Source organism: Drosophila ananassae, chromosome 2L (genome assembly GCF_017639315.1).
Source record: "Drosophila ananassae strain 14024-0371.13 chromosome 2L, ASM1763931v2, whole genome shotgun sequence".
In the NCBI taxonomy this organism is placed as follows: domain Eukaryota; kingdom Metazoa; phylum Arthropoda; class Insecta; order Diptera; family Drosophilidae; genus Drosophila; species Drosophila ananassae.
Genome location: NC_057927.1, coordinates 2746358 through 2766501, shown reverse-complemented (window position 1 = coordinate 2766501; position 20144 = coordinate 2746358). Strand labels below are relative to the sequence as shown.

Below are 20144 nucleotides of genomic sequence, written 5' to 3'. Positions count from 1 at the left end.
ACCAACTTCCTCAAAGTCTGATATTTAGAAATCAACTATCCTGTTTTCTTAAAATAAACATAAATTACAAATAAATATAAATCACAAATGGATAATATTAATTAAAACCCATTTTTGTAATAAGATGTTTATTATAGTTCAAAAATGAATATTTTTTTTATAAGTGCACACCCACCCCAAAAAGTGGAAAATATATAAACTACACTTGCACTTTATGATATTTTTCTGACGGTTCGTTGTCGCTGTTTTTTAATGATATCGACAACAGGCAGGGTGCCGAGACCCCGACCGAACCCGAGGCAGACGCCACGAGGACAAACAGGACCAGGTGTTCAATATTTTACCGTGCTGATAACTATATAATTTAGCTTCAAATTGCTCCCATTGCCCCGGCCGTTTGAACTGCAATTAGATTGGGTCGAGTTGATTTGCTTGAGATGTTTATTCGATTTAAACTAAACGACTAAGTATAACATTTAGATATTAGCAAACTTAGAGCAATTAAATACCACAGAACATGTTTTCTTCGTATAATTATTAAATTGATTAATATATGTTAGATGTAGTGACTAGCAAAGCTTGACTAGTTTGGTTTCCAATGAATCCTTTGCTCATTTATTATCCCTACGGGATCCTCACATGCCATTGCCACTGCCAAAGATGCTGGCCGCAGCTCCAGGATCTGACATATCGGCACTACCGCTGAAGTCCTCGCTGCTTTGGTTACTATTTTGATTCTGGTTGGAGTTGCTATTGTTGTAGTGCTGGGGCTGGGGCTGCGACAGGGGGCCCCGGGGATCTTCTGGGGTCCAGGTGCGGGCGTAGAGCTTGCTGCCAGGATATCGGTCGCCCTTGCGGTACCAGGACAACGAGTGCGACACTCCGCCAGCTGGAAATTAATCAAAAAAAGGATACGAATTTTTAAATTAATATGATTTGGATTTTTGGTGTATAAATAATTCAAATATTTTTTAAAATGTATCCTTTAAAAGCCAACAGTCATTTCAATATTTAATTTTAGAAAAGAACATTTAGTTACAAGACTAGAGACAAACACACATTCCAATCAAAAGTCAAGCGCCGCCCAAACAATTAAAATTGTTGCCGAAAAACTGAGCAAATGCCATTAGCAGCCACATTACAGGGTCCATCATAGACCAAAGCAAACAAGCAATGGTATAGAAGGGTTCATCCCTGACCCTCTCCCCGGATCCTGGGCGGTTTGTTGTTGCAGCTGCCACCCCGCTGTGCTCCGCCATTTGCCTTGGACAAACAAAAACGGAAAACCGAAAACCAAAGCCCAAACCGAAATCCGTATCCTCCACCCCGATTTCTGCATTTTTGGCTACATCCAATCGGCTTGCACCCAGATTCGACGTCCCACCCAAGTCGGGCAATTTGTAGGACTGGCAGTTTTCGAGTGCTTGATGCGGGTGTTACTCAAATATGCGACACCCCCACCCCCACCCCCACCGATGTCATGCGGCACAGCATCCTTGTCTCGCAAGTTGGTGTGAACATATGCCAGGCGCGTGCCTCATCCTTGTGGGGACTCTCTGCCTCTGGAAAGAGAGCTTTCGTTTTACTTTTTGCAAGAGTATCTATATGTATTTGGGTGTATTTTTTGTTTTTGCTGCAACATTTTTAATGCCCGTTAAGCATGAAAACGCTTTTCCCATCAGCTCGGGCCATCTCCTCTCACTTGGCCCCTTTCGACCAGGTCGGTCGCCTTTCATGCCATTCCGTTCCATTTTGGCCTTTAAGCGGCAACAGCGACAGCAGCCATCTGCTCGAGTGTAACGAATTTCTCACGCTATGATTATGTCGATTGGGCTGTGTGTTGTTGTTTCTGTTATTGTTACTATTTTGTTCAGCTCCCACCCACCACCTCCGACCACCCACGCCACTGTTTGGGCCCTGGCAAGGGAATCGAGCAAGGTGCATGCATATGGGCTTTTTATCGAGCAAAAATACATTTTGTATCTGAGCTTGCATGTTCATTTTATCGACTGGACTGATAAACGAATCCAAAAGGAGGATAATTATAAACAAAATCAATTGAATTTTGTTCTAACGAGAAAATAACTATTAATTCGGCAGAGTCACTTAAAATCATGAATCGAATGATAAATGGCTAAAATAAAGCCATACCAGGAAGCCCAGGATAAATATTAATTTATATTTTTGGGTCCCAAGGAAGTAAGAGGAACAAGCGTAAGAAAAAAATTATATTTGGGGGTCGTCTACAAAATTTAACAAAAAATCTAAAAAATAATTTGTTCTGAGATTTTTATGCAGATTGAAAGAGAATCGATGTAGAAATCGTTTAAGGTATTCTGCTTACAAATCGGATAATTATTGGCAAAGTTATAGCCATCGCTGGGGGCCATATCGTGGCTCCCAAGCTTTCTTCATCATTTCGAAGGGGATCCTCCACAAAATTTAACAAAAAATCTAAAAAATATTTTGTTTTGGGATTTTGATGCAGATTAAAAGAGAATCGATGTAGAAATCGTTTAAGGTATTCTGCTTACAAATCGGATAATTATTGGCAAAGATATATACTTCTCAGGAAGCCAAATACTGCCTCCACCCATGTGTTGAACATATTTTCTAAAAAAATTAAACTGTATTATAATTTGACAAAATTTAATAGTAAATAATACATTAGGGACTATTTTTTGTAGACATTAACAAGCCTTATTAAAATATTTCAAATAATTTTAATTCCCAAAGCAGTAAATTTAAATTTAATTTACTACATTAAAAAATCTACCTTATTTTTTTTATAAAAAAAAACCAGTTCCTCTCCAACCTCTAACCATTAGAAATTAGTGTTTTGACACACATGAATAAAAATGGTAAAAAAAAGTTGTAGAAATTTTTTTAAGGACCATACATAACACTTGATAGAGAAGGGTAAAGGGGTACCCAATTCGCGTAACTTCAAAATCAACACCCTGGAATACCCAGAATATTAGTTATGCAGATGCTTTTGAATACGATCCCTTTTTGAAGCAAAGGAACTCGTTGCAGGCTGCAGTATCATACATTTTGAATAGAAAAATTATTAACCAAAAAACCGTGACCAAAGCAACTTTTATGAGCTGGCACACGGAACCCCTAATCCAGGACCATTGTAACCCAGGGAAACTTGTGAAAACCCATCCATGCCACATTCACATCCGCATCCTCGGTGATCGATGCGACGGCAATGAGCAAAACAATTTACTTGACTGGCAGTCACGCAAAGCCCGCAATGCGAACCCAACTAAGCCACCGGGCTAGAAGTGTGAAAATTCTAATTAGTTACACTTAGGCTAGCACGACAGACCCCGAACCGATGGCAGGATGCAGCTCAGCATCCCCCTGAATCGGAAATATTTCTCCTAACCACGAATGGCCTTTAAATAAGGTTACTGCCCCTGATGAATTATGTTATTAAATGTATTCCACGGACCCGCTGACCATCCGCCCACTTACTACCCACACATGTAATAGAATAATAGATGGCATTTGATTGATTGACAACTCACTGCGATCCTTGAGGATGATTTTCTTGGGCGGCTCCTTTTGGTAATTTCGCTGCAAGCTCAGTCCTGGCTCGTTGCCGTTTTTGTCCTTCTTCACCATTTCGCTCAGGAAGGTTATATAGCTTATGGCCAGTTTGAGTGTATCGACCTGAAGATTAAATAAATAAAGGCTTTTTATTATTAGAGGACTAATGTTTTTAATACATGATACATGAAATGAATTTTCAGGGTTGAATTCAAAAATCAAAAATTAAATTATTGTCTATAAATAACTTAAATTATACCTTGCTGAGTCTCTTTTCGTAGGGGAGTGTGGGAATATGGGTTCGCAGGCCCTCGAAGGCCTCGTTGATGCTCTGCATCCGCCGACGCTCTCGGAGATTGGCCGCCTGCCGTTGCTGGGCCATTTGGGAGGCGCACTTCAAGCGCCTCGGCTTGTGACTCCGCCGGCTAAATAAAGATATTTTTTTTTTGTGTTAATATTAAAATCTTTAAGATAATTTTCAAATCCAAGCTTACGTCTTTTCATTGTTCTCCTGGTCGCTATTGAAGCCACTGCTATAGGCATCGTCCTCATCATCGCTCTCCGAGCTGTGTTCATCACCAAAGAAGTACTCGGAACTGGAGGTGGAGGCGTTGGTGGCCTGGGAGCCCTCGAAGAAGTGGCGCGCCATAGTGGCCTCCAAGTCAAAGTTGTCCATAGAAAACATTATCACCCAATTTCGATATTTGCTATTTTTAAATCAGTTGCGAATTGCCGGCTAAGTGCATAACGGTGAAGCTAACACTTCCGATTTCCTAATTGGCGACGCGTGACCAGCACGTGCCGCAAACTTTTGGGTTTCCGTGGGGGGGAAGCAACAAATCTGACAAGTGCAACGCGTGTCCTCGGCCTTTGACTTTTGCTTCTGAAATTGGATATAGCAGTTTGGGTGAAGTGTTAACGATTTTTATCAGCCTTTTGTTGTACTTGTTCAGTTGTTGGATTACTGATAATAAACATGTCGAACACTTTTTCGATTAGATAAGGATTGATTTACCATCAGTTTGTGGATATCGGAATTGTATTTACATATTTATGATAAATATAATATTGATAAAGCATAAGAGTAAGTTTAACTAAAGGATAAAGATAATACAACCATTCATTTGGTAAGGTATTTTCAGTTTCAGGACTTTTGAGCCAAACTTTTTGCAATAACATACAAAAATTATACATCTTCATAAATAATGAAAAATAATGTAGTGGTTGTCATAAACATTATCATAAAAATCCCTTTTAATCGTTTAATTTTAATAAAAATTTGTTAAAGGCATTTGTAATGGTAGTTGCCCTATTTAATTTCATTTATTTGCTTTTAAACATCCTTATTACCAAACACATATTTGTTTATTATCAGTAATTTTAGAAAAGAACTTAAAGTTTTTTTTACCTTTTCCTAAAACTTTTTCAAATATAATCCTATTATTCCAATAATCCTTTGAATTTCCTCCAAAAATTCACAAGCAATCACTTTTATTTTCAAACACTATCATAAAACTTAAAATATTTTTCAATTGCACATATTTTTTAATCAATAAATTATCCGAAACTATGACACTATTAACAATAGGCCCACTCTTAAAAATATGTTTTTTAAACAGAACCGAACACCGCGTTTTGTTCCAAACTCGAGGACTGCCGGAAAGCGAATGCCTGTACCCTGGTCCTGGAACTATCGCAGGACTTGTCTGATAAGAAGTTTTTGGCGAGGGGTGGTTTTATATCATATAGATGCGTGTGTTCTCTATCAATGGCGGTGCTACATCAAAAGGTACAGCCAAAGGGGCGGAGCCAGTGCTTCCGCCAATCGGGAAATGGCAGCTGAACATTTTTGGGGGTGGAAATAAGCTTAATAAGCTTTACCCATTGAACGGGGTGAGTTAGGGTACGTTTCGGGCTGCCCTCTACAGTTCACACTAAAATCCCATTCAATTGTTTTTCGAATCGGGCTGTCGTTTATCTGTTTAAGCGGAATTATTGCCCAAGTGCTTGACAATGGTAGGTGTTGATGATTTGATGTAGACAAGTGTTTCGATCCGCGGACGGGGTTGGGGTTGTTGCACAGAAATCGGTTAATTGGTGGAAGGGGCAGCAAGCCAGCTGCAAAAGTTCCACGATGATGTGTTGAAATAATGATTTCGTTTCATTTGCCACCATGTGAATTACTATCTACCACTCCTAACCTAGCAGCTCCTAAGTCTAATTAATGATTTGTTTCAACCAAGTCGAGCTGAGCAAACATTATAAAAAATAAATACCAGAATAGTTTTTTGTTGAGATGGCAGCGCCAGCGGAATTTGTCAACCAGCATAATTTTTAAGCATTAGCTAAGGACAATTCAAATATTTGCACAATCTGGGATTTCCTTTTTTCTGCCTGCCATTGCCATGTCCTTTGACTTTGCTTTGTTTTTGACTACAACTCCATTAAAAGGCGCTTGCAGTCTATGCTGCATATTTTACGGGGCGCACCAATGACAGGGGTGTCAAAATATGCTACACTTGAAAAAATGCCCAGAAATTGCAGAAAAATAATTAACACAAAAGGGGTTTTTGGTGAAAGTATAATGAAACTATTACCATTGTATTGTAAAGCTTGTATTAGAATTTATAAGTAATGAAGTTTCAAAAAATATAATAAAAAAAATGTATTTATAAAATATTTTTCTTAATGCACCCCCCCTTTTCTGCCTCACCCTTGATGCGGTGATGGCCTCAACTCATCCTGCGCCGCACCCGACCTCTGTTTGTTTGTTGTCCTTTTTCCTGTGCCTATCCTGAGTTTGTGTGTGTGTGTGTGTGTTGCCTCATCATCAGACAACCTCACTAAGGCTACCATGATAAACAAATTGTTTTGCCTCTGCCAGGAGCCTTCCTCGTACCGCCTCTCCTCCTCTTGTATCCTTTGTTTCTGGGAGTTGTTATCGTTGCCGGCGCTGCTCGTTTTATGCAGCTGTATAAACAAATTAGTTTTCAATTTTATCAAGTTGTCTTGCAGCGGCAATTTGCTTCCTGAAAGCTTTCAAAATAGTCCTGAATGGAAGTCCTTAAATAGGAGATTTTTAGACTCGATAAGACCATATATTTTATGAGTCTTACAAATCGGAGATTGATCAAAGTATTTATATGTGAAACTAAAATTTAGGCACTTTTCTGTACACTTTAAAATTCTTAAACCTTTTTGTAAAAAAACAAGTCCTACCTAGTCTAAATTTAAACTCTAAAATTAGCCGGCAACCGGAGAATTATGAACACGTCATAGAACACAATCAAGCGTAACCGCCTCTTTGGCAGACAACCCTATACCACAGGTATATAAATAACATATACGAGTCCTGTATGCACTCCGATATCATTACACGCAATTGCCCTGCCGCAAGGGTATCTTGCCTCACCCTCACCCTCGCCCTAACCCCCTCCTCTTTTGGCAAAGTACTTTAATTTTTTTTTATTCCGATTCTAATTAAAAACCCCAGTGCATTGTTGAGGTAGAGGCAAAGTAGGATCGAAATGCTTATCACACTGCTCGTCCGAAACCCTCGTCCTTTTCATTCACTCTGTTGACACCGGGCATTAGGGATACGTCGGGGAAATCCTCTCGAGTTTATGCCTCAAAGAGTACAGGATTGCCGGATTGGATGTGTGTGCGAGTGTAAATTTTAATCTCATTTGAAAAGTTTTTTTTTCGAAAGTGATAAAAATGAAATCAACAATGAGGATAGATTTTTTAGAAGGGGTGAGCACAAAACTGGATTAAAACTTTTCAAACGACTGGAAAAGTTATTCAATCATTATTTAACAATATAAAACCAATTTGAATTTGTTAAGCTTACTCTTGGGTATATTATTAAAATCACATATCTTTTAAATATCATAGGATCTGATTGTTTGTAACTAAACATATCCCAAAGGCTCTTCCTCCACTGCTCAAAAATAAAAGCCTGACGGCGATACCTAAATAGTTTTTTAAATAAATTTATTTTAATTTTTTTCGTTATGGTTAAAAATGTGTATTAAATTTATTACAGGCTCATTATTTGCAGCTCGGCGTATTCCAATCCCTCTATTGTATCTATAATGTTGACACCAAGAGATTGCAAGTCCGAAATGTGCCACCTTTGCGCCACTTGCATTCCCACCTTAATGCCACATTTTTGGGAGTAAAAGGATGTGGCAAATGTGCTAACAGCCTCCGGTCTTTCAATTTGCATCTCCACCGGTAGTTGATGGAACACTTCCGGAGGTAGTTTTCCATGAGCCATGAGCTTTCCAAAATCCATGGTATGCCGGCATAAATAGTATGCCAGACCCCGGCATCTGAACTCTGGTAAGGTCACCAAATACTCCACCTCCATCCAGCTATTTATATCCATGTAGAGATCAAAACTCTCATCGATAGCATCAAATAACCTGATATAGTTCAGCATACTCGGACTTCTGAACTTTTTCTCCAGATTGTCATAGGAAGATTCCCTACTTGGATTCTATCAGGGTGGAATTTTATAATAAATAAATCAGAATGTTTCCATATGACGTACGTATACCAGGCAAGCAATGGCAGCCACAATCCTTCCACTTTCAACGTGCCTTATGGCAAAGGATATGCCCAGGGTAAGGATGTGCCGAATTAAGATGCGGAACTCACTTACGGCCAATGGCGATTCCTTCAGCCTGGTAGCCAGGCACCCGAATTCCTGATCCAGGGAAATCCTTGCCAATATCTGGAAAAAAATAACTAAGGAATTAACAAACTTAATTTTCATTTAATATTCACCTCTTCAGTGTCATCATACAAATCTGGAGTCACTCTTAATATTTCAAATTCACCGTCTAAAATGGCGGTGCAGTCCTTCATCATTAAAAGGGTTGGCTTAAATAAACCTTAATTCATATTACAAGTTTCAAAATTTCCCCAGACATGCCTATTAAATTGTGTCATTATAATTATTTAAGGTTGAAAGATTTCTTTAGAATTTTATTTTAGCATATAAATAAAACTCAACTACTTTATATATTACGTATATTTTACGTTACGTATATGGTATCAGGCGTGAAGTGTCTACAAATTGTATATATAATGAATTTGAAATATAATATTTCAAATTTACGCGCCACTTAAAGTGTGCCCACATCAGATTTGAAAATGTTGTTCAACACTACTCTGTCTATTGCTCAAATATCAACCAGTATAAGCTGCCAGACATGGCGTCGGTGGTGTAATGGTTAGCATAGTTGCCTTCCAAGCAGTTGACCCGGGTTCGATTCCCGGCCGACGCACAACCAAATTTTTTGCAATTTTTTTATTTTATTTTGATTTAATTAATTTTTTTAGTTTTTACACAAATTAAAATTTATATACAACATGTTGGCAGAATTTGTGCAAAGGATTAATTCGCTCATCGAAACGCTTGCCATTAAATTCGAAATCCGAATAGGAAACCGTATTGATGACCTTAAAGTCCGTGGCCTTTCCAACCTTCTGGGAGAAACTGGAAGTCCAAAGAGCAGTGACAGCTGCCGGGCGCAGTGATCGTAGCTTTTCGTCAATGTCCTCCAAACCCTTGCCGTTAGCAAGCTCCTGGGTAAGTTCTATGGTAAACTTGGACAAGGCACGACCAAGACCCAGTCGCTCATGGCTGGGTAGGGTGGCTAGAAACATTAATTCGCAGAAGCAATCCATGTTGTACATGGCACACACGTCAATCTTTTCATCCACTTCAATCATAAAGTCCATTAGGCGCCTAGCTTGCGGACTCTTGGCGCTCTCATTGCGGAATTTCAAAAAGAAAGGCTCTTCGCCTGCCGGTGGGGAGGGCTAAAAATATGTTAAATTTATAAGAAAACTAAAATAATACATTTTTTATTTAACTAACCTGAATCTTGTTAAACGATACAGCCACTACACGTCCAGTTTCCACCTCCCTGACCAGCAAAGATACTCCATCCAATGCTGTTATTCTGCACAGTTCCCGCAGCTCTTGTCTAGCTTGCACATTTTGTGGCACATTAATTTCGCAAGCAATGCAAACCGACTCATTAATAAAAAATGAATTGTCCAAAACCTAAAAACATAAATAACAAAAATAAATAAAATAAAAAATAGCAAAAAAGCGAACTGCGTCGGCCGGGAATCGAACCCGGGTCAACTGCTTGGAAGGCAACTATGCTAACCATTACACCACCGACGCCACGTTGTACTCTAGACACAAATATTGTTTTATGCTTTCGGAGAAGCTATTAGTTAGAGAATTTATTTACTTAATTAGCAGATTTAAAATAGATTGACAAGTTCAAGGCTTAAATGATAAAGAAGGTAGCAGTAAGAACACCTTTATAACTAGTTTTGGTTTTACTCACATCTAGAGCTTCTTCCAAATCGGACTGAGTGACGCTACGCACTTCAAATTTTCCTAAAGCACAAAAAAAGTCATATTAACATTGCAAACATAAAAATTCACATTCGCACATATATTTAAGCTACATACCATCATGGAGCGTTCCCCAGACTCTTCCATTTTGCTGCCGCATTATAGAATTCTTATCGGTCAGGCAGGGCACCAAATTTTTATTGAAACAGCTGCGTCAAGTGTCGGTCTATTACTGAGCGATACAGGTTTACGACTAGGCAACATGTGTATACTCAAATGCCGGACTTAGCCGAAGCTTTAGAACCGAACCTATTCTATTTATCTAATCGCTTCGGCACGCGAGTTGTATTGACAATATTCGTTTATCCACAAGTATGTTTTATTAGGTAGCTATTTACAATAAACATTGGACTTTCTTTACTTTAACACTACAATAAAATAACGGTAAAAAATCAACTTAAAAATGAACATAACTATTATTATATTACGAACTAAAAGTGGAATACATAATCTCCTCAAATTTGATTTCAGTTTCCGCATTGGCGGTTGCCTCTCTAATTTTCTTTCGAGCAGTACAGGCGTATTTATTTCTTCGATTCTTACAGATACGAAATGCCTGTCTTATATCTGCGATATAGTCATCTTTCAGATATCTATCCGTTTTCAAAGCCTCTGAAAGAAGATACATTTTTAATAATTTAAATTTAATTAAGATTTATCTATCCAATACCATATAAAGTATTGTTGAACTTTGTAAATTTCCTCAAAGGAATTTTATTGTGAATGCCATTGTAGTTCATGTCGACCAGCAGCTCCATTTCGAGTATGAGATTAAAGTTTTTCTGAAGTCCACCACTTCGAAGAGTGCCATGGGGTTTCATCATTATCTTCAAGATTTTTAACTAAAAAGTGTTTGAAAATTAGTAAGAATTAAAATTGATTTCGCATTACTTACGTATGAAATGGCTTTTAATTGGTCAGCCAGTTCATCCTCAACAGTTTGAAGTTGCTCCACATTTGAAAGGGGAAATTCTTGGGGTTTCCACTGAGCCGTGTCATTATCCTCCGCGTCCATAAGAGATTCTACCGCTACGGTATCGAGGGCCGGCGTATCCACAGGTTCATTGACAAGCTTCCGCAAAACATTTAGCATTTTTTTCTGATTCTCAAGAACCATATCCATTTCTTTATTTAATCTATGAATCTCTTTTTTAGCATTAAATGGTTCTTCGTTCTCCCCAACAGCGTTGGGGGATTTGATTAAATCCACTTTAGCTATCATTTCTGCAGAGTCCTCGGAACTAATTACTTCATTGATGAACAAGTATGTAGGGTCGTTATTCCATTTTCTGATGTTTTTATTGGGTACATGAATTCCAATCAATTAGATATTTGTGTTTAATGAAGAGTACATCGTTTTATAGCTAAGTTTTAGGTAATTTTAATGTTATTTTTTAAAATATTGTTTATTATTGTTTACAATTTGTGAGGCCTTAAAAGTGACCGTTTGTTGTAACGAAAATTAGGCCATGATTTTTTTTCCCACAGATGGCGCTGTGCATTTATCGATACATCGATATTTCCCTGTTCTGCCCACCTCCAACTAAGGTCCACCTCATACATCCTATTATTTGAAAACTAATAAAAAGGCTGTGATCAAAACAATTGTTACGTTGCCCAGGCAACGGATCCAGAAGCGGACCAAACAAAGGATATCTCCACCGAGAAAGTCACTGAGCTGGCACAATGTTTTTACTCGACCGAATACTGCCATTTATATTTGGCTATATAAGGCCATTCATCAAGTGGTTCCTGCACGCCTTCACCCGTCTGTCCGAGCTTCAGAGGATCTGCTATGGAGCCCGGGCTGGGGCCAGCCGAACCAGCCAGGTGGAAAGGTCCTTGACTTTGTCAAAGACGCCGCAAATAAGGCGGCTCGTACTTGACCTTGATGAGGCGGCGCCATACGTGGATAATCGGGAATTGATGGAGTTTGGTGAGTCCAGAATCTTCTAAATGATCTACCAAAAACATTAATGTATTAACATTTGAATATATCCAGCTCCTCGTGCAGCTCGGGTTGTTATGCAGGCGAAACGCATCAAGAGCAACGTGCATCCGGACTTCGCCCGGCTGTTTGGAAGCTGCGTCACCAGCATATGGGGCTACCGGCGGCTAATGCATCAGGTGGAGCAGCTGCGGGCCGAGCGGTACGACTCAGACAACTTGGATCACGAGCATAAGTTGCTAAGGTTGTGGCAGCTTCTGATGCCCGACACTCCGCTTACTGGACGGGTGAGCAAACAGTGGCAGGATATTGGTTTTCAAGGCGACGACCCCAAGACCGACTTCCGGGGTATGGGCATGCTGGGCCTAGAGAACCTTCTCTACTTTGCCACGGCCTACAACGATGCCGCCAAGCATGTACTCCTGCACTCGTTGCATCCTACTCTGGGCTACACGTACGCCATTGTGGGCATCAATCTCACCTCGATGGCCTTTAATCTCGTTAAAACTGGAGCCGCCAAGACGCACTTCTACAACCAGGTGGTGCAGCACAAACAAGACTTTAGCACGGTGGAGGACTTCCACAAGTTATACTGCTACTTGTTCTTTGAATTCGACCGCTTTTGGATGGAGAGTGATCCACGCAATATAATGGACTTCCGCGAGATCTATCAGGCCTTCGAAATCACCAAACTGGAGGCTCTGCACAATGAGAATACTATATTTAAGACAAATTTGGTTGTCGAGTCCGTCTAAGACTTGGATAAAGGTGTTTTATTTTAATTGTAGTTAAATAATGGTAGGAATAAAGTCACTTCTCTAAGTCAATTCAGTACGAACAAACTAATACCATTGGCATATAGTTTAATCCTTGCTGGATTATTTTACCTTGATTCTCAACACAGTACTTATTTAACTCAACAATAAACCCACAAACGTTGTAAGACAAAAACACGTATTATGTTACTTTTTCGTATAAATGCAGATTTTATGCGCTTTATTTGAGAGGCATATATAAGGTATATTTATGTATGTATTCGTATATATTTTAATGCAATTGTGTAAATCGTTAACTAACATAAGCCTGGAATGTCACCTAATAATACTTTCAAATCAAGTCAGAGATTACCCACTGAGATAGAGAGAAAAATAAATAATATTTTAAATATCACGCAAAAGCATAAAAACTAAAGGAAAATAAAATCTTTCGAAAATTGCACGAGAAAATGGTTGCCTTTTTTGGTAATGCTCAAGTCAAATTCCAAAGCCCAATAGAGCTTGCAAGCTAGTTTTTGAATATAAATATGAAGAGTTTCCGTTCATCTAACGATAGAACTTGACCTCCGCCTCGACACAGTCCTTGAGCAGTTCGTCCAGCTCCTCACTGGCATGGTCCTGCAGCGAGAAGTAGTTGTTCAGTTCGTCCACGCAAGATTTCTCCAAGCTACGCAAATGTTCCAAGGCCGCCGGCTTTCGTTGAGAGTGTAGCTTATGCAGCAGGGTCAACTCTGCCTCCGCCTGGACTTGGGTTAACGGCGAGATGCGAGGCTTGGGCGCGAATACGAACGGCTTGAACACAGACTCGGCGGCGTTGGGCGTTCCAGTAAACCAGTGGCACGAGATTCCTTTACCCGACAGAACCGAAACGTTGGCCGCTCGGGAGCTTGTCGCTTGGCTGGCGGCACGCAGTGTCTCGAACATGTCGTGCTGGGTGTAACTGCCATCACCAGCCGGCTTGGGACCACTCCACTCCTCAGCTGGCGTTTGCGCCTCTGCATCGTGAGCGGCTGCAAAGCTAGAAGCTGCCTCCAATCCTTCGCTGGATTTACTAAAGCCTGTGGTTACCACCAGTCCACCGCTGGGCAGACGCAAGAAACTAGCCTCTAGTTTCTCGGCAGCCCAAACTTTTCCGGCGCAACTGACCGACCAGGCTGCACTGGAATCACAAACAATAAAGTTCAGCTTAGAGGTATCATAGCCATGACTGGCCACTAAGTCTCCAATACGATCCACGGCAGCATCTACATCGACGGCAACCGCAACGGTTAAGCTAAAAAAAAATAAATTAAATCATTGAAATGAAATAATGTCGAAAAAATAATTAACTCACCGCACAATATCAGTACCAAGGAGACTGTCACTGTCCTTAGCCTCCTTTTCACCCGCAGTCCAGGTTAATCCCACGGCGACACCCCGTTCATTGGCCCCAAAGTCGCCGCCCCAGAGGCCTGGCTGCGGTTTTTGCAATATGACACGCAAGGCATCTCCAGTTGCTTCGGCAGATGCACCGCCATCAGTCTAAAAATTGGAAAAGTGGTGAGTCATTTGATCGAGCCACGGCTTTGAGTCTCAGCCTCTTTTACCTTCCCCTCCAGCACCTCGCTGACATCATAAAAGCATACTTCCGACGAAACTCCCAGGGATTCCGGGTCCTCCGCGTTGCGACCAATGATCAGCGAACCATCGACACAGTTGGCAGGCAGGACAACAAAGCAGTCTCCGTTGAAGGACATTTTTTCCGGGTTTTCTCGCGAAGCTCTAAAAAATGCACAGACGACGAGGGAGTTGCAAAATTGATTTTTCCCACAGCTGTTTGGGGTGGGATGTTATCCAACACTGGCTGCAAAAAAAAAATTATCGATACCACGTATAAAAAAGTCAAAAAATTTCAAATTAAAAAATTTTAATAATATAAGGTAAGCAATCTTCCTAAATTATTTGCTTTCTTAATTAAGTCTGAAAAAAAAAAAATTAAAACGCTGTAAACCTGAACGGCCACCCATTTCCACTGCCACCGCTAACTAATCGAACTATCGTTTGGCCACCGTTTTTGGAGCACCTCTATGTCACGGTCGCTTATTTAGAATTTAAGTGCCCAAAAGCACCCAGTTTTGAGTAGTTTCGCTTCCGAAGTATTTTGGCCGTTGAAAAGATTGCCATAACGTGAAAAAAATCCGTGCTGCACCTGTGCTTTTCGGCCAGAATCGCATAGCCTGGAAAACGTCTTGGCTGCATTTGTGTACAGCAGGTGGTGTTGTCTCTCTTACGCCCGATCTGGTCACCAGCTTGCTTCGATGTGCGAACGAAACAACAACAAACAAGTTACAAGGTGTGTGTTGGTGTTGTAAATACTCGCGCACACAGTGTTGTTGTTGCGCTGGTGGATGTTCAGCGCCTTTTTCGCTTCGATTCGTGTGTTGATTATTTTACTTGCGTGCGTTTGCTGCTCGTGGGCGGCTGCTTGAGGAAAAGCAAAAGAAAGTGCTAGGAAAAATCCAAGAAAAAATTTCAAGAAACGCGAACCCTTCAGCTTTCCAATCGGCCGAGCTGAAAGAATTTCATTACAAGTGCCAATTCGGGTAAAGAAAATCAATATTCTCTGAAGGTGCCAGCAGCGCCCAATAAGAAACCAACCGAGTGAAAATAAACCAAAAAACAAAAACCCAAAGAATTTCAAGTTTTTGGTGGACCCCATTACCCCCAGCCGCCCTGCCCTGAAAAAAAGAGATAGTTCTTTCTTTATTTTTTTTTCCATTTCTGTTTCTGTTTTTGTTGTATGCTGCTGCTGCTGCGTTGCTTGACCACTTTGACCGACCGCGCGCATTTTTCTCGGCTCGAAACTAGTTTTTAAAGCGTTTTAAAGCCCAGCTCGGGAGTGAAATTAAAGCAATTGCCCATAAAAATCAATAAATTCAAGCCACGGGTATACACACAATATCTCAACGCCGAAATGTGATGTAAATTTAACGTCGACTCTGTGTGCTTTAAATGGGAAAGCGGAACTGGGAAACCACCCTGCTGAACACCGAACCGAACCGAGTAGTCCCCAACCTCCCAAAACTCCCCCAAATGCAAGCATCTTGTGGGCGAAGGAAATATATGGAGTACATACTGGCATCCTCCCCCAAAAACGCGCCCCCTTTTCCGGCATTTCGTGTATGTGTACGGGTATATACAGTTGCGGTCAAATCAATAGTGTCTTGATGATGAAATTATAAAAGTGATGAGATCAAATTTTGATACTCTAACAGAGATTCTCTTATCAGTTTTGTCCTTTAATTAGTTTTATTAATTATAAATTCTATTATTTTGAACCCAACTGTTAAAATATATCTGTGTGTGTGTGTGTGTGTTTGAGGCGTGCTCGTGGAAAGTGCATTGCTCTCCTCTCCTGCTCCATCGTCGCCTCTTCATTTCAAATGCAAACATAAAACGGCCTCGTTTCATGTTCGTGCGTATGTAGTGTACATATATATGTGTGTGTGTGTTTGTGTTTTTTTCTTTTTTAGTGCTTTTACACCGTTAAGATGGAGCTCTCGCCCAGTTGGTAACACGGCTGCGTTTTTCGGTAGTTGGCAACATGCTGACCCAATAACGGTATAACAAAACCCGCACTCTTTCTGAGATGCGCGAGATTGCATGAATGGGGAGAAGAGAACAACACACCCGCCCGCATGCCGTTATTGTTATTATTATTAGTGTTGCTGTTGTTGTTGTTGAGAAATCTCTGCAGATGCTGCGACCCACATATCTTTGCCCTCTCACTCGCACACTGACTCGAACTCCCAATTGGAAATGGGCTCTTGTAATGCAGCATTTTCCTGTTTTATTTACGGCTGCCTTTTGTTTATATTGGGAACCGATTTTGTTCAAGTTCAATGAACCAGCTATGGAATGCCTCGTGTTTCGTTGTATGTGTGCTTCTCGCATTCTTGTCACCCGTTAAAGACATTTGTTGTGGCCTTTTTTTTATCACCGGCGATAAATATATAATATCAATATTACTGCAGTCATTTAAACCGAAAGTTTACCGCAAAAATTCGCATGCTTTTGTTAAATAGCGGCGAAATTACCTTGACATTGAAAGATAGAATCTGTGTGTATGTTTGTACGTATGTATGTGTTTATGTATGCGTGTAAACGTTTTGCGAATGGAGCTCATTGGCTATCTCACTCACACTCGCACAGAAGGCTAAAACTGTAAATATGCACAAACATGTGCACAAATTAAGTAATATTGCAAAAGGCCGGCCCGTTGTTTGTTGTTATTGTTATTGTTGTTGTTGTTGTTGTTGACGAGTGCGAATGACCTTGCAAACCGACACCTGCATCGATAACTCGAAAGGCCGGAACCTCTTTCCAATAAAATACATATCTAGAAATCGTATTATTGAGTTTTTATGGGGAGGTATTTGAGGATGTCCTTTCTGATAGTCGTCTTTAAATAGTTATTCCAAGCAAAAAAATATATTTAACTAAATTTATTAATTTTTAAATATTTTCCCCTTTACAGTTCCAACAAAATTCCATCTTCATTCAATGCAAAACTGGAGCTAGACTCCAGCAAAGACGACACCATTCACTCCGCAAGCCTGAACAAAAAACTGGTCAAGATTAAAAAGTTCAAGCTGGACGACATGAAGGAGATGGTGGGCGGCTGCTGTGTATGTTCGGACGAGCGGGGGTGGCCGGAGAACCCGCTCGTCTACTGTGACGGCCAGAACTGTACGGTGGCAGTGCACCAGGCGTGCTACGGTATTGTCACCGTGCCCACGGGTCCCTGGTATTGCCGCAAATGCGAATCCCAGGAGCGAACCTCACGTGTTCGCTGCGAGCTGTGTCCCTCCCGGGATGGAGCTCTGAAGAAGACGGACAACAGCGGCTGGGCACATGTCGTCTGCGCGTTGTACATCCCGGAGGTGCGCTTCGGGAATGTGACTACAATGGAGCCCATTATCTTAACCCTCATACCGCAGGAGCGGTACTCGAAGAGTGAGACAAATTCCAACATCCGTGGATGCACAAAATAATCTAAATCTTTTTACCTTTCAGCCTGTTATATTTGCCTTGAGATTGGAAAGCCCAACCGGGCCAATGTCGGCGCCTGTATGCAGTGCAATAAGTCCAACTGCAAGCAGCAGTTTCATGTGACCTGTGCCCAGAGCCTGGGGCTGCTCTGCGAGGAGGCCGGCAACTATCTGGACAACGTCAAGTACTGCGGCTATTGCCAGCATCACTACAGCAAACTGGTGCGTATGTGAGGGATATTATTCGTGATTCGTTCGTTTATATTTTTGTTTGCTTTGTAGAAAAAGGGCGGCAACGTCAAAACCATTCCGCCGTACAAACCCATTCAACATGACACCTCCTCCGATTCCTGTTCGTCGCCCGAAAAGGAGATCGACTCCACCATGAACTCCTCGGCCACTTCAGCGACGAGCATCAAGATAACCAGCAGCAGTGGCAGCGGAACTGGCGCCACCAGCAGTGCCCTCAATACCAACTCCGGAGCGGGTATCTCCGGCAGCGGTAGCGGCGTCTCGTCGTCGTCCAAACAGCGCAAGAGCAATGCCTCGAGCAAGTCATCGAGTAGCAGCAGCAGCAGCAGCTCTTCATCTTCATCCACGGGCGTGACTGCGAACGCATCGAGTTCTGCAAACACAGGAGGTTCTGGTAACCCACCGGCTGGCGGTAGCCTTCTGCCTGGAAGTAGCAGCAGCAGCACCAGCAATTCTGGCAATAATTTAACCAACAATCCGACCGGCGGTAGCGGATCTACCACCAACACTGCCACTTCGGCAAGCGGAGGCTCCGGTGGAGCACACATACCAACTGCTGGCAGTGGAGCATCTCAGTCGACGACCAGTCAGTCATCCGCGGCAGCTACTAGCACCAAGTCGTCGGCTAGCAGCTCAAGCAGCAGCAGTAGCAGCTACAAGGACAAGCATAGCAAGAGTCTGAGCAAGTCCACTTCCAGCAAGGAGAAGGATAGCAAGGACAGCGCCAGCAACTCAGCGAACAATAGCTTTTCGAACTCATCAGCCACCTCCACGTCGTCCGGCTCTTCATCCTCGCGGGATAAGTCGTCATCGAAGCTGTCGAAAAGCAAAGACTCTTCACAGGCGCCGAGTGGCAATGGCGCAAGCGCCACCACCAGCATTAGCACCCAGCCCACTTCATCTACAACGACATCGAGCAGTGCCTTAGCAGCGACCGCCACCGGCACCGGCACTCATTCGACAAGCTCTACTGCTAGTGGCATCAGCTCCACCGCTAACTCCAGCAACGAGCACTCGAACCATGCCCAGAATTTGAGCACTAGTGGAGGATCGGGCAGCAGCACCGCCGGAAAGTTGCAATTAGCCAGTAATTTGGGGCCTCAGCTGAACCCCAGCAGTTCTGGGTTCGGATCAGAGCTAAGATCGGGTAGCAGCTCATCCAGCACTGCTCCCAACGAGCCATCGACCTTCGGTGCTGGCAGTAATTCAAGCTTAGACAGGGATACCCCTGCCGGCGCTGGTTCGTCGGCAAGTAATCTGTCCGGAATTATCGGCATGGGCTTGGGCGGTGTCTCGTCCACGGCGGCCACCAATCTGAGCACTAGCAAGAGCGGCTCCTCGGCGTCGTCGACTAGTGGTAATCCCATATCAACGAACCTGGCCTCCAGCTCGAGCTCATCATCGAATTCGGTATCGAAGAAGCGGAAAGCCGACTCGGCCAAGTCCAGTGGAAGTGGTGCCATCTCGGCGTCCGTCTTGGACGACAGCAATAGGTGGGGCTCGAGAATGGGAAAGAAAAGGTCTTTTACAATTTACAATTTTCCAAATTCGTAGTTTTAGAGTTGATGGTCTGACTTTTAAAATGAATTCTTGCTTCAAACTTTAAATATAAATGTAAAATAATAGAACAAGTTTAAAAGCCAGGCCAAGAGTATATATTTTTGATTTTAGCATACAGCCATTGTTGAAAACCATTTCATTGTAGAGACTACTAACCACTAACCCTGTATGAGACCTTTTTTTTTATTCTAGTTATTTTTATATTTTTCTGAATTGTAATTATCTAAACTGGAATATTGTTTGTAATTCGTATTTTTCGATTCCTCGTAAAGCTCGTTTCGGGACATTATCAAGGATGTCCAGGTCACTCTGACGCCGCTGACGGACTTTGAGAAGGAAATCGAGAAGAGTTCCAAACGGGTAAGTCGACTGAATGTTTATTTTCAAGAAATCCAGCTATAAATAGAATAATAAACAACTTTATTACCTCACTGAAAGAGTATCAAAAAATATTTGAAAAGCTTTCTGGCTCTTGAGGCACATATAGTTCTGGTGGTATATCTCTTGAGATATCTCCAAAAATCTCTTGAGAATTTCAGAACTCTTTGTATACAATGTTGCAGGTTGAATGATGG

At 41.7% G+C, this 20144-nt stretch overlaps 7 protein-coding genes and 2 non-coding genes across 17 annotated transcripts in view; 3 read left to right on the top strand and 6 right to left on the bottom strand.

Moving 5' to 3' along the window:
• Nucleotides 1-429: 429 nt before the first annotated feature.
• Nucleotides 430-5286, bottom strand: LOC6500438 (pancreas transcription factor 1 subunit alpha). The gene is made up of 5 exons (XM_001953180.4): nucleotides 4967-5286; nucleotides 4053-4441; nucleotides 3818-3983; nucleotides 3537-3681; nucleotides 430-889 (listed from the first exon to the last, which is right to left on the bottom strand). The coding sequence occupies exons 2-5, from the start codon at nucleotides 4241-4243 to the stop codon at nucleotides 636-638; spliced, it is 756 nt and encodes a 251-aa protein (XP_001953215.1). The 5' UTR covers nucleotides 4244-4441; nucleotides 4967-5286; the 3' UTR covers nucleotides 430-635.
• A 2258-nt stretch (nucleotides 5287-7544) lies between these two features.
• LOC6500437 lies at nucleotides 7545-8442 on the bottom strand. Of its 2 annotated transcripts, none has more exons than XM_001953179.4 (3): nucleotides 8350-8442; nucleotides 8114-8296; nucleotides 7545-8059 (listed from the first exon to the last, which is right to left on the bottom strand). In XM_001953179.4, the coding sequence occupies exons 1-3, from the start codon at nucleotides 8431-8433 to the stop codon at nucleotides 7598-7600; spliced, it is 729 nt and encodes a 242-aa protein (XP_001953214.3). In that variant the 5' UTR covers nucleotides 8434-8442; the 3' UTR covers nucleotides 7545-7597. The 2 variants fall into 2 exon arrangements, with proteins under 2 accessions (XP_001953214.3, XP_014766556.2); XM_014911070.3 differs by having other exon boundaries at nucleotides 7549-8059; nucleotides 8120-8296.
• Nucleotides 8443-8780: 338 nt separating this feature from the next.
• On the top strand, nucleotides 8781-8852 carry Trnag-ucc. The gene has a single exon. It is a non-coding gene; the product is annotated as a tRNA-Gly (tRNA).
• Nucleotides 8853-8860: 8 nt separating this feature from the next.
• LOC6500436 lies at nucleotides 8861-10227 on the bottom strand. The gene is made up of 4 exons (XM_001953178.4): nucleotides 10061-10227; nucleotides 9933-9985; nucleotides 9449-9637; nucleotides 8861-9390 (listed from the first exon to the last, which is right to left on the bottom strand). The coding sequence occupies exons 1-4, from the start codon at nucleotides 10101-10103 to the stop codon at nucleotides 8920-8922; spliced, it is 756 nt and encodes a 251-aa protein (XP_001953213.2). The 5' UTR covers nucleotides 10104-10227; the 3' UTR covers nucleotides 8861-8919.
• On the bottom strand, nucleotides 9692-9763 carry Trnag-ucc. Its single transcript has one exon. It is a non-coding gene; the product is annotated as a tRNA-Gly (tRNA).
• Nucleotides 10228-10395: 168 nt separating the features above from the next.
• Nucleotides 10396-11482, bottom strand: LOC6500435. Its single transcript, XM_044714187.1, has 3 exons — nucleotides 10899-11482; nucleotides 10674-10845; nucleotides 10396-10615 (listed from the first exon to the last, which is right to left on the bottom strand). The coding sequence occupies exons 1-3, from the start codon at nucleotides 11223-11225 to the stop codon at nucleotides 10428-10430; spliced, it is 687 nt and encodes a 228-aa protein (XP_044570122.1). The 5' UTR covers nucleotides 11226-11482; the 3' UTR covers nucleotides 10396-10427.
• A 35-nt stretch (nucleotides 11483-11517) lies between these two features.
• Nucleotides 11518-13177, top strand: LOC6500106 (ELMO domain-containing protein 2). Its single transcript, XM_001953176.4, has 2 exons — nucleotides 11518-11939; nucleotides 12006-13177. The coding sequence occupies exons 1-2, from the start codon at nucleotides 11690-11692 to the stop codon at nucleotides 12704-12706; spliced, it is 951 nt and encodes a 316-aa protein (XP_001953211.1). The 5' UTR covers nucleotides 11518-11689; the 3' UTR covers nucleotides 12707-13177.
• LOC6500434 (secernin-3) lies at nucleotides 12914-14565 on the bottom strand. Its single transcript, XM_001953175.4, has 3 exons — nucleotides 14314-14565; nucleotides 14061-14248; nucleotides 12914-14000 (listed from the first exon to the last, which is right to left on the bottom strand). The coding sequence occupies exons 1-3, from the start codon at nucleotides 14461-14463 to the stop codon at nucleotides 13274-13276; spliced, it is 1065 nt and encodes a 354-aa protein (XP_001953210.1). The 5' UTR covers nucleotides 14464-14565; the 3' UTR covers nucleotides 12914-13273.
• A 167-nt stretch (nucleotides 14566-14732) lies between these two features.
• The window catches only part of LOC6500109 (protein AF-10), a 30491-nt gene continuing 25079 nt past the window's right edge, over nucleotides 14733-20144 (top strand). For 3 of the 8 annotated variants that reach the window (XM_032453203.2, XM_044714186.1, XM_032453199.2), the window contains exons 1-5: nucleotides 14734-15059; nucleotides 17244-17722; nucleotides 17783-17979; nucleotides 18040-19529; nucleotides 19842-19929. In XM_032453203.2, coding sequence (XP_032309094.1) covers nucleotides 15025-15059; nucleotides 17244-17722; nucleotides 17783-17979; nucleotides 18040-19529; nucleotides 19842-19929 — 2289 coding nt within the window. In that variant the 5' untranslated portion in view covers nucleotides 14734-15024. Of the gene's footprint in view, nucleotides 15060-17243; nucleotides 17723-17782; nucleotides 17980-18039; nucleotides 19530-19841; nucleotides 19930-20144 lie in introns of all 8 variants that reach the window. The other 5 variants (XM_032453194.2, XM_032453192.2, XM_014910902.3 and 2 more) reach the window with 4 other exon arrangements.

Excerpts from the sequence above, each read along its gene's own strand:
- LOC6500438 (XM_001953180.4), bottom strand. The coding sequence starts at position 4,243 with ATGTTTTCTATGGACAACTTTGACTTGGAGGCCACTATGGCGCGCCAC. Across the intron at positions 3,984-4,052 it reads CAGGAGAACAATGAAAAGAC|CCGGCGGAGTCACAAGCCGA; the intron begins GTAAGCTTGGAT and ends ATCTTTATTTAG. Across the intron at positions 890-3,536 it reads AATCATCCTCAAGGATCGCA|CTGGCGGAGTGTCGCACTCG; the intron begins GTGAGTTGTCAA and ends ATTAATTTCCAG.
- LOC6500437 (XM_001953179.4), bottom strand. The coding sequence starts at position 8,433 with ATGATGAAGGACTGCACCGCCATTTTAGACGGTGAATTTGAAATATTA. Across the intron at positions 8,297-8,349 it reads TGTATGATGACACTGAAGAG|ATATTGGCAAGGATTTCCCT; the intron begins GTGAATATTAAA and ends ATTTTTTTCCAG. Across the intron at positions 8,060-8,113 it reads CCATTGCTTGCCTGGTATAC|AATCCAAGTAGGGAATCTTC; the intron begins GTACGTCATATG and ends CCACCCTGATAG.
- LOC6500436 (XM_001953178.4), bottom strand. The coding sequence starts at position 10,103 with ATGCGGCAGCAAAATGGAAGAGTCTGGGGAACGCTCCATGATG. Across the intron at positions 9,986-10,060 it reads CTGGGGAACGCTCCATGATG|GAAAATTTGAAGTGCGTAGC; the intron begins GTATGTAGCTTA and ends TTTGTGCTTTAG. Across the intron at positions 9,638-9,932 it reads ATTTGGAAGAAGCTCTAGAT|GTTTTGGACAATTCATTTTT; the intron begins GTGAGTAAAACC and ends TTATGTTTTTAG.
- LOC6500435 (XM_044714187.1), bottom strand. The coding sequence starts at position 11,225 with ATGATAGCTAAAGTGGATTTAATCAAATCCCCCAACGCTGTTGGGGAG. Across the intron at positions 10,846-10,898 it reads AATTAAAAGCCATTTCATAC|TTAAAAATCTTGAAGATAAT; the intron begins GTAAGTAATGCG and ends AACACTTTTTAG. Across the intron at positions 10,616-10,673 it reads GTTCAACAATACTTTATATG|AGGCTTTGAAAACGGATAGA; the intron begins GTATTGGATAGA and ends ATCTTCTTTCAG.
- LOC6500106 (XM_001953176.4), top strand. The coding sequence starts at position 11,690 with ATGTTTTTACTCGACCGAATACTGCCATTTATATTTGGCTATATAAGG. Across the intron at positions 11,940-12,005 it reads TCGGGAATTGATGGAGTTTG|CTCCTCGTGCAGCTCGGGTT; the intron begins GTGAGTCCAGAA and ends GAATATATCCAG.
- LOC6500434 (XM_001953175.4), bottom strand. The coding sequence starts at position 14,463 with ATGTCCTTCAACGGAGACTGCTTTGTTGTCCTGCCTGCCAACTGTGTC. Across the intron at positions 14,249-14,313 it reads GCGAGGTGCTGGAGGGGAAG|ACTGATGGCGGTGCATCTGC; the intron begins GTAAAAGAGGCT and ends TCCAATTTTTAG. Across the intron at positions 14,001-14,060 it reads CTTGGTACTGATATTGTGCG|CTTAACCGTTGCGGTTGCCG; the intron begins GTGAGTTAATTA and ends ATTTTTTTTTAG.